The 12,150-nt window shown below is 39.2% G+C and overlaps 1 protein-coding gene across 2 annotated transcripts in view; it reads right to left on the bottom strand.

Annotated features, from left to right (window-relative positions):
- The window catches only part of LOC306871915 (uncharacterized protein), a 160,301-nt gene that overhangs the window by 104,778 nt on the left and 43,373 nt on the right, over positions 1-12,150 (bottom strand). Inside the window, exon 1 of one of the 2 annotated variants that reach the window (XM_079420168.1) lies at positions 1,272-1,540. The exons of the other annotated variant lie outside the window; for it this stretch is intronic. Within the exon in view, the coding sequence (XP_079276294.1) occupies positions 1,272-1,400 (129 nt within the window). The 5' untranslated portion in view covers positions 1,401-1,540. Of the gene's footprint in view, positions 1-1,271; positions 1,541-12,150 lie in introns of those variants that run through there. 2 annotated transcript variants of the gene reach the window in all.

Genomic DNA, 12,150 nt, shown 5'->3' with positions numbered 1-12,150 from the left:
ATGATGGCTACGCCCCTGTACCAGTGCTATAAGGTTAAGGTTGGGAGTATTTGTTTTCATCATTGTGTAGACGGATGTTAATTTAAAACCCTGCATTTCATTCTGAGCAACATCAAGCAAAAACTACAGAGTGTTTCACACCATTTCACTTTCCTCAGCACTGTGAAGTATTGTATAATCGATTATGCTGATTGCAATTGCTCAAAAAAACACCACTAATCCTTTTTACGACTTGTCTGACTTGTTTATGATGCAGTTTGTTCATAGACCAATTACTATTGCTATATTTCATTAAGACTGATGTCCTGTACAGTAGAGGTTTGCTCGCAAAACATTTCAAGGATTACAACCATGTAATAGAAAATGTATAGCTGGTCCTAACATCAACAGAAGTCCTGGACATAAAGCTTGCCCACTGCTTATAATTTTTGTTTTGTATATGCTAGGTTGTTATTGATAAAAGTGGCCATGTTTTACAGCATAAAAATCTCAGCATAAAAATTAAAGGGCCAGTAATTATTTAAAGACAGTGTCAAATACACTCAAACACTCACACAAAGATGCATAAACAGACACTCCTCTGTGCTACCATATTCAGAATGCATGATGGATACACCCAAACACACATTGCTTCTGAGTGCCAAGTCTGCGCTATTAGACTGCAGCTCTCACTACAGGACTAAGACATGTACTTAATTTCTCTTTGCTACATGCAGATAAATCCTTTTGGTTTCTCACACAACAACACAGCATGGTATGGATACTGGAAAGACGCAAAAACATAAAGAAATGTGTCATGGACATGTGCCGCATCAAAAATAGGCAATGATTATTACTGGATGCCGTGAATTAGAATGCCAGAAAAGTATGAGTGCAGATTGAGAGGATGTGAAAGATATGAAATATAAGGACATACATATTTCTGATGCAGGAACTACAAGTGTTAATAAATATAAAAGATAATCACACATTGTGGTTTGGGTGTAACATCACCCTGAAAAGGTAAAAAAAGATCTGAAAGATGATAACTGTAGTGGACTAAAATTAAATAATAAATAAACAAAAATAAATAAATAAGAGTGCATTCTCGTAGCCTGATGTAATGCTTGTGTTCTTCTTTCTCAGGCAGGTGCATCTTGAGCCAGACTTGAATGCTGATGGATGGTTGATGGATGGTTGGATGAAAGGGTGGAGGAGTTTTTTTGAGGGCCCATGTCCCCAGTGCTCTGGTGGAAGTAGGGTGAGATGGAAAATGCCGACGCCTGCATTACCTTACACCTGCGCTCGGCTCTTTCACGCGAGCGCCTTCTTTTCTCACGGGCTTTCTCCAGCGCTTTCAAATCAGGAGCCTGTTCCATCTCCACTCGGGCCTTTTTGATGCTCGCTGCAGCATGCGCCATAGCAACAGTCCCTCAATATCAGTAGCAATAAGCAGAAATCAAAGGAGGAATGATGTTATCAATGAAGAAACAGGTCTTAGGTGACTTTCAAGCCCAAGGGCAGACGAGTAGCACCCACTGTCACAGCTCTGGAAGTACGCAGGGAGGTAGAGAGAAAGAAAAAGGATAACAGAGAGAAGCAGTGACGCTCAACTCCTCCCACGACAGGTCTAAATAGAAAAGCAGTAGCAAGCAGCATCCTCCTTCTCCCGCTCTCCGGGAAACTACATTTAAGGTGTGAGTGTATGTGTAACGGAGAGAGAGAGAGAGAGAGAGAGAGAGAGAGAGCGCTATAAAAGGGGTGGGGGAACTATATGAGCTTACATAAAATAATCAGAGGTAAACAGGGAGAGGGAAATAGGGCAGACCCATCCCCCCATGGGTCCTCAAGCTGCCGTTAGTCGCTTAGCTTTGGATTGTGGCACAATCAGTCATTAGACAACATGCCTTCCTGACCAATCACATTTTTTCAGGGGTCTCTGGGCAGGGTGGTTGGGATAGAAGGGTGTGGCTACTGTACTGTATCGCTCACTGTTGCTGAAGACAAGAAAATGGGTGCAGCCATGCGAGAAAAACAGGAGGGGGAGATAAAAGATTAAAGACACCTCTCGGTCTTCTGCAATTCCCATCCCCTCGGCATTCCTATCTCCCTCCCACCCGTCAAAAGAGGAATTGGTGCAGTCCGCCTCTGTGTGGTAATACTAGCTGATTTATACACGCATAGATGCTGCTTTCTTTCACTGAGCCTTTTTCAAATCCATATACTTGTATTCCTGGTTACTGTACAATGAAACAATGGCAAAATTCTGGCAAAAAAACAAGAGAAACTTTAAAAAAAAAAGGAATCAATAAAATTGCATTCTGTTGTTTTTTTTATATAAACATAATAGGAGATACATGCATTTACATTATGTCCCATTGGCTTCTGAGGGTATGACTAAAACAAAAATAATAACAATATGCAGTACATATTATTATTATTATTGTTTATTATTGATTATTATTATCAAGACTATATGCTATGGCTATGATATAATCTTTCTATCAGGTGAATTGTAACACTAACACAATACATGGCCATTTTGAATTTTGTACACTAATTTATTGTACAATGTATTTCTTAAAAAAAAAAAACAATGTTTTGATAATAAAAGACAATTATTAACTTATTATATACACACACACATATATATATATATATATATATATACATACAATCATGGCCAAAAATATCAGCACCTTTGGTAAATATGATCAAAGAAGGCTGTGAAAATGAATCTGCATTGTTAATCCTTTTGATCTTTTATTTAAAAAAATCACAACAATCTAACCTTTCATTGGATAATAAGAATTTAAAATGGTGGGAATTAATGCAGATTAATTTTCACAGCCTTCTTTGATCATATTTACCAAGGGTGCCGATATTTTTGGCCATGACTGTATATATATACAGTGGAATGTGAAAGTTTGGGAACCCCTTGCAGAAACTTTCGAACAGGATGATGTCCACATGTTTCTTATTTTGTTGAAATATCTTTTTTTTCCATTTAGTACTGCCCTTCGGAAGCAACAGAAGATACTTGAATGTTTTCCGGTTAAGTACAATTTACCCTGATCTTCAAATTCAAAACGTTTTTACCCTCTTAATGCATTGTGTTTCCTTCTGGAGCATCAGTGAATGTTTGAACCTATTTTAATAGTTGTGTTTAAGTCCCTCAATTGTCATCAGTGTGAAAAGATGGATCTCAAAATCATACAGTCACTGCTGGAAAACGGAAGATTCCGCAGGACGTGGTGGATTTTTCTGAAGAACAGTGCTCATTTTAACTGTTCAGAACAAACAAGGGAATCATGAACAACCATCACAAAAAAAAAACAATCGTAGATCATCCAGGTAACCACACACAGTATTAAGAACCAAGGGCTCCCAAACTTTTGAAGGGGGTTATTTTAATAATTTCAGCTATTTTTTGGTCTTGTGGACTATATGTAAACTTATTTTATGTAAAATATTTTACTCAGTACTAAATAAAAAATAACATGCATTTTGTATGATTGCTGATAACTTATTTACATTTTCTGGAACTTTCACATGCCACACACACACACACACACACACACTAACCCTAACTTAACAAAACACACCACAACCGCCCCCCCTACAAAAAACTATCCCAGAAAGGAAGACAAATAGGTGAGTGGGTAAGAATGCTGTGGAATTCTTTAAATATTAATATCTAAACATTCAGATTTTCCCCAGTCTGACTTTCAGGTCTCATGGTGCAGTAAACAGAATAAGTACAAGTTAGCTATGTGAAATACATTGCTAACAGCATAGTGCTAACAGTGGCACATGTCTGTGAGAATACTTCACGAAAAATACAAGTATATGCAGATCATTTGTCATCTCCAATTCGCCCCTCCTGTATATCTTTGGATACTGAAAATGGAGCACCTGAAGAAAACCCACACCAACATGGAAAGAACATGCAGACTCCTCCTTGCTCAGCCAGGACTCAAACTGGGACCTTCTTGCTGTGAAGCAGCCCAATCTGTGTTCAATAAAAATATCCATAAGCAATTGAATAAAAATTGAATACAAATATTTTATGTAAAATGCTGTCATTGTTATTGGCTTGTGAATTTTATTTTATTTTTTACTGAATACATAGTTGTTGTTTTTTCAGTGCAAACTTAAATAGCAAAAAACTGTATATAAATAGTAAACTATAAGTATGGTGTAAAGTTCACTTAAAGAAAACTATTAAACTAGCAGTGCACTTGTAATATGGCTGAAAGACCAAAGAAAGAATTAGATGTAAACTGTACTTAAAGTTTAGGCTACTACTTTTACTCTTAAAGTACACTGAAAAGGTATACTCCTGAGAAGTACTGAAACACTACACTTAATAGTTTACTAGTGCATTATGATTTTTTTTTCTGTCTAGTAAGGATATGGCAAACAATGTGGTAAATAATTAAGCTTAGGCATGCTACCATGTAAACTTTTAAATCATGCATGTTACAACTAGCCTCACATTAAGTGTTATCCCTTATATACAACAATAGAAACAGAAACTAAGTAAAAGGTATTGAAACTTGCTCTCTGATCTCCTCTTTAAAACTAAATTTATTTTACAAAGTAAATAAGAAAATACCAACTAGCCTTATAACACAACACCACTGGCTCAGCTATTACTGATCATTTTCCAAATATATGAGTGTCGTCAGTAAATGTTGGTGCACAACTAATAGTGTTACACATAAGCACATTTCCAACAGTAACAAACAGACCATTAATCCTTATTACTATGTTCATATGGAAGTGTTTTATGTTAAGGACATGAATATACAGTAACTCAGAGTAGCAGTGCAGATTAGAGCACTGGCTATTTAGTTGTTCCTCTGTAAATACTTTAACGTGGCGCCATCTGCTGGTTATTTGTTCTCTAGAGCTGTTATCTCCAACCTCAATTTTAAAATAAATTTTAAAGTGTTTCAACAGTTCCCAAGAGTCTTCTGTTACCTTTCCAGTCATAATGTACTTACTGCTTAAGGATATCATTTAGAATTTAAAAGATTGTCTTTAGTAGTGCACAAATGTTCCAAGTACAACCATCAAACAACAAATATTATCAAAGCAGGATTGTGATTTTTTTAATGCAGAAAACACCTGCATTAGTAGAGACAGCAACAATGACAGTGCTTTCCATTGCGTCTGGGTATAAGCTACACAAACACATAGCAAGACACACTAGTATTACTAAACATTTTGCCCCACACATACAATCACATTTTTCTGAACTTTAAGCAAGGCTCTTTGACAAATTTCCAAGTACAAAATCAGACTGGGAGAAAAAAAAGCATGAAATTAAACAAGTCCTTAAACAAGGTGAAGTATTTTAGTTTAGCAATGGTCTCGAGCTGGAAAAATCCAGATGCCTTGCATGAGTTTTTAAATTAGAGGATATTCCTGTAGCTCAAACAATAGAGCATGGCACTATCAAAACCAAAATGTTTTGAGGGAGTACATGAATAAAAAGAATAAAAAGTGTCTGCCATAATCATAAATGAAATTAATAATAATAAAAAAAACATTAAATAAAACTTAATAATAAATAAAATAAAATGCAGAAACTGAAAAAGTATATAACATTAGTGTTTATTTAGTGTCTTCAAATTCACACTGTACTACATGAAAATTGGTATTATTGTAGTTCAAATTGGAGTTATTAAAAATTAGTGCTGTCAAACGATTAGTTGTGATTAATCACATCCAAAATAAAAGTTTTATGTGTGTCTACTATAGATTTATTATGAATATAAATACACACACATGCAGTATATATTTTGAAAATATTTTAAATATGTACATGTATATGTTTATTTTAATATAATTTATATATATATATATATATATAAAATATAAACAACATTTTTAAATATATACATGCATGTGTGTGTATTTATATATACATAATAAATATACACAGTACACACACATATATTATGTAAATAAAAACTTTTATTTTGGATGCGATTAATTGCAATGAATCGTTTGACAGCACTATAATACAAATGTCAGTACCAAAAAAGAAAGCATTGTTATTAGAACTTGATCTGTAAAAAATGTTATTAGTGGATCCCTAATGATTCATCAAATGAGTTTCATCAAACTAAATATATTATGGTGAATAATAGCATCATTTTATGTGACATCAGGATTTAGAGAGCAGAGGTGACAGATCTGTATAGTCTGTCTGTGTGTGTGTGTGTGTGTGTGTGTGTGTGTGTGTGTGTGTCAAGAGTGGGAGTGTATTTGTACGTATTTGAGTGTTTTCGAGTGTGTCAGGCAGACAGGGGTGACTCATAGATTACACTAGTGATGCCATCTGTTAGGTTTTTTTTACACACACACGCTCACACACATGCATAAATCCTTGCCAGGCCTAATAGCAACCTCACACAAACCTTGCTTTACTCATGGACAGATTTGGCAATAGATGGCTTAACTGTATGCATAATCCGTTTTTGACTAAAATGTTGCAACCCAGGAAAACCTCATTGAAAAAAATGATGGTCCCTTTTGAACACTCTGTTGACAATAAGTAACGCTGCATGTATATGTCAACTAACTCTCAATGGAGTATTAGTAGACTGTCTGCTTAATATCTGCCAACTCTTTATTGTGATAGTCTCCCAAAAGACATTCTACTGACTATAAGTGACTTTTCAAATAAAGTCAACTTATTCTAACCCTATCCATACCAGTCTACTAAGTTATGAACAAAATTCTTCCAGCAACACGAATTAAATATTCATTAAATATAATCTGGTTTAATAACGTTATCAAAATATTATAAAAATTGTTATTTATGTACTGCTCATAGAATGGTTTTCTAAAATACAGTATATTAGAGGGACAGCAATCTATGTTTTTATAAACATTGCTATTTACTACTTGTCAATGTTCCAAACGTAAAGTAACGTTCCTGTAATGTGTGCAAAATGATATAATTGAACATTTCTTTAATGTTTTCTTTAGCTTTCAGATAACCAAGAACGTACCAGGTTAAGTATGCAACCATGGTTCCTCGAGGGAACGAGACGCTGCGTCGGAAAACGCTTTGGGAACGCCCCTGTGTCCCCACGCTCTGAGAATTAAAGCGAAAGTGATGAAAACTGGCAAGTAAATGAAGGCAGCACTGACAAAAGGTTGTTTTGATGTGACATGATCTTGCCCAAGCATTCCAATATGAAAATGTTTTCATAACAACATGAGCTGCTTAAAATAATGAAAGTTATGAACGTTACTGATATTCAAAATGGTAAGCAAGCGCTGCTTCGTTTACGTTTCGTATATCTGCTTTTAGCTCTTATATCTTTGTTTCGGTTTCTCCATTTGAGTAACGAATATTTACTATTGATAGCTGCTGATATAGACAGCTAACTCCTCTCACGCAGGTGCAGAACACACGTGTTCAGTTTGCAGTTGGCTGAAGTCTGTGCGGTGTGTTCACGTGCAGCTTTTTTGTCCGACACTGCCGATGCGAGGCGACAACACCGTCGGCTTTCGTCGCCGCTAGTTCTTTGAAGTCGGCTTGGTGTGTGGTGGCCTAAGACAGATGCACCTGAGAGTCTGGAGCGGTACCATACTTCTCCTGGCCATACAGAACGAAATAAACATGTACCGATGGGTTTTGCCCCCAATGACTGACCACCCAAAGGGACATGGTAAGCAGCTATGGCTGCCACGAACACTCTAAAGGTGGAGGGGGTCAAACCTGTGGAGAATCGTTCCTGTAGGAACTCCAGAACTGAACCAACCATGCAGTTAACTGGGACCATCTGACAATTTCCGCACCATGAAGAGAACACAATCCACTTCAAGGAGACCGGAAGCTATGAGTTGCACCCCCACAGGGGCCACACCCACAGTTTCCACAACTCTGGACAGGGGTGAAAAGATGGTACCCCCGCCGGAGAGAGGAGATCCCGCCGGATGGGAATCTCCCATGGAGAGTCTTCGGGTAGGCCTACCAGGTCTGCAAACCATGGCTGGCGCGGCCAGAACGGGGCTACTAACAGGAGACAAACGGCTCCTTGACCTCCTTGGAGGTAGCGAGCCTCTCAGGACCACTACGTTTCCGGGCGGTTGCTGAGAGATGTGCTCACTGGAAACTGCTGTGCCTTGAAGCACCAGGGGTGAAAGGGTTGACAGACTGATCTCCTGGGGGCACTGAGGAGAGACGGGCATCGTATGATGAGGTGTACACCGCTCTTCCCCAGAGGGGCCCGCCCTCAGAAGTGGGCCATAGGCGTCAGGACCTTTAAGTCGAAGACTATCTAGCGAGAATAATGATCAGCAGATACTTATATATATGCAAATTTATGCAAATTCATCTACTACTACTCACTTAATAATTTCCAAGTTTCTGCAGTTATTGCATGTGATGCAATGTGGTGTAACACATTTCCATGACACTGTGCATGTTTTTTTCGCTGTGCACCATGATTTAAATATTTATATTTCATAAGATCTCTAAATGTGATTATGGACCAATTGTAAAAATTCAATATGATATGTGAAAAAAATTAATAACAAAAATACAAAGCGCTGTGATGAACTGGACATTTGTCCAGTATGTGCTCTCTGCAGCATCCCCTGCTACTTTACAAAGCATAATGGAAAACAGTTTGGAATGGGTGGGATACATAGGAAGCAGTTTAAAAACTAGGGATTTGGATTTTATTGGCCAATGGTAGCTGGTGTCATCACATCGGTTCAAAAATCATAATTAGAATGTAAACACAGAAATAATCATATCAAGAGAGCAACTGTCCCTGAGGTTCACAAAGGTTCTTCAATCAAATGCATTTTGGCTCAATCATCTCTGCCTGGTTCCTGGCATGCAGCTAAATGCAATCTTTTGCTTTCTAACAAAGCATGGGCATTACCAATGGAATATAACTAGGCCCTTGAACATTTTATTTTAGCCGCGCGTCTCAAAAGTGAATCACACCCCACAGCGACACACATAACCATGCACAACTAATTGTATACCCTGCTCGGTCATGAGCTCTTGGGCCAAATTATTCTGTGATCAATAAAAATCAGAAATGACCTGCTAATCAGTGAAAAACAATGTGGGAAAACAAGAATAAATACAAGATAAAAGTCATAAAATTCATACTTTTATACTTCACTCGCTCACCACATGGACTCTTGCACCAACTGTTGCACGCCACCTCAGACTACAATTCCCATCATCTATTGCACTGACGACACACAGCTGATTGCACTGATCACACACCCTACATAAACCATGGACTTCCTCTTCCTCTCTGCCGAGTATTGTATTGTGATTATCACTCCCCTAGTGTTAGCTTCCTTACCAAGCCATTCTGTGTTTTTCTGTTTAGTTCCAGTATTGTTCTGCATTTATAACTCTCCTAGTTTTAGCTTCGATACGGAACCCTCTTTGTTGTCATAGTCTTGCCTTGTGTGTTTTTCTAGTGTTTTGATTCTTTCCCGTTGTAACAAAGTTCGTAGGTCGGGAAGAAGGAGGCGGGAACCGGCAAACATTCAAAGATTTAATAATCAAAAATAAACAAACACAAAAGTAAAGCGGCAGCCCCTCACGGACGACTGCCGCACACAAAACACAAAATAAAATCCAGGCCTGGTCCTCTCTCGTCTTCCACTGTCATCACTCCTCCTTTTATCCTTCCGGAGCTCCTCCGTGGGACTCGAGACCGGTGAGTGTCGCAGGTGTCGCTCATTATCATTAACTCCACCGGCCTCGCTCCTTTCCCATGGCTCTCGGCCCCGCCCCACTCACCACATACCCCCATCGCCCCTCGCAGGCCGGGGGGTACCCTCGAGACTGCGCTCTACTCCACCCCCCTCCTGGGGGGGACCCGTCAGGGCGGCCACGGCGTACCTGGGGGTACGGACAGACGAGGCGAGAGAAAAGGAGACGGAAGGATGAGGAGTGACAGAGACGAGAGAGGGGAGAGAGGAAAAAAATTCGGTCCGGTTCCCGGACACACTGCTGGTTAGTCCTCAACCAGCTGAGAGGCTCTCACTCGCGGTGCCATGCGATGGTACTGGACTTCTTTGGTGGACGGCTCGACGCTCCGCCTCCTGGCGGACGGCGATGGCTCCTCCGGTCGAGGGCAGCCGGCAGCAAGTCCCCCATTCCCTGCTCCTCCCCAACATGGCAGATGGCAGCAGGCTACGGCCACTCGGCGAATGGCGCCGACTCCTCCGCTCCCTCTCGGACGGCAGACCCCCTCCTCGACCCAGGAGCACGGCAGTGAGTCTTCCGTCCCACCTGTTGTTCCATCGCTCCAGCACCACTGTCCACTGTCATCACTCCTCCTTTTATCCTTCCGGAGCTCCTCCGTGGGGCTCGAGACCAGTGAGTGTCGCAGGTGTCGCTCATTATCATTAACTCCACCGGCCTCGCTCCGTTCCCACGGCTCTCGACCCCGCCCCACTCACCACACCCGTGTTTCCTGGATTTACTCTTTGCCTTACCGTTTGGACTCTGTTTGCACCTCTCTTGGACTACTGCTCGTGTACCTGGATTATCTCTCTGCCTTGCCCTGTTGGATATTGTTCGCCGATCGTCGACTCTCGCTAGCCCTAGGATTGCTCTATGTCTTGCCCCTACCATATCTGTTTGCCGTTGTTTGACCCTGCCTGTTTATTGACTATGTTTATAAATAAAAGCTTGCACTTGGATCCGCACATCTCACGTCTTGTTCGACAAAAAGTAACACTGCTGATGTTTATTTTGACTCTTGAATCAACTGATGTATGTTTTGCCAGTTTTATTTTTTCTTTATTAAATTGTATTATTAAACATTACATCCTTATTAAATATTCAATTTTAATTTCAGATGACATTGATTAATAATATAATATAATACCACAACTAATGTATGTTTTATTCTATTTTTCCCACTGTACATCATTAATGTATTAAATGTAGAAATACACAGGCAAAATAAATACTTGTCTACACAACGCTGCTTACATACAGACAACTGGCCTACTCACTCTCAAACCAGCAGGACTGTCTTGGTCAACCAACTTCACCAGAAAGTCTGTGCTGGTGAATCAGTTTCACCAGCTCCATTTTTCTTGATAAAAGCATTGCTTCTCTGGTCTAGCACTACCAACATAAACCAGCTTGGACCAACATGGAATTCATACTGTTGTATGCTGGATTTTTTCAGTGGTGTAGGTATGGCTCAGGTCCCTCTCAAGTATTTTTTTCACCTGCTATAACATCTGGCAGACAAAAATCGGCTCACTTAGAAAAGTATTAGCGCACCTCCCCATAACACGTTTGGGTTATCATTCAGATGTATAACAAAATGCTGGTTGACGAGTTAAGGGTTAAAAGTTTAACACTTAAGGTAACCATTTGTTCAAATGGTAATGTGTAATACCAGCATTTAATATTTTAATAGAAAGAAGCACCGGAACAACCGGAAATAGTAAAATAAAGCTTTTAGTAGTTTTAATTACACCAATAAGAAATAAGTTGTGTGATGACAGTAACTGAATTTGCTGGTCTGAAACCTGGTTCTTTAAGTGGTAATGCACAGGACTGCATGTCTCATGTAGACAGACAAATTCAAGTTCAGCTTTACTTTTTGTTCAGCTGATATTTCATAGACAGTGCAAACTTCTAATTAAAGTGATACATAAAACATAAAACTCCTGTCATTATTTATTCAAAATCATCCTTCCAAACCCATATGACTTTATAAAAAAACTGTCACTAGGATGGTACCTTTTCAAAAGTACCTACAGGGTGCATGTTAGTACCTTAAAGGTACATATTAGCACCACCGCAGTGACAGCTTTTTGTACCTTTTTTTCTGAGAGTGCATATGAGGGTGAGTAAATGATGACAGAATTTTCATTACTGGGTGAACTATCCCTTTATGGGTGTTAAGAGAAATGAATGAATGTGCTGATTGCTTAACATTTAGATGCAGTTATTTGGCCACAGACAATTATGAAATAGCCATTATTGTGGGCCAGCAGGTTAAAGGCTGCAGCAGACCTCTGTGGAACTTTGAAAGAAAAAAGAAAAAAACTGCTAGATAAAACTGCCTTGACAATAAATTATGAGCAGTTAGCTAATACAGAGAGTTGATGATAAACCCTTACCTGAGCTGTTGCTCTGGT

The sequence above is a fragment of the Barbus barbus genome (genome assembly GCF_936440315.1).
Source record: "Barbus barbus genome assembly, chromosome: 1".
Classification (NCBI taxonomy): Eukaryota; Metazoa; Chordata; class Actinopteri; order Cypriniformes; family Cyprinidae; genus Barbus; species Barbus barbus.
This window is presented reverse-complemented; position numbering and strand designations above follow the sequence as displayed.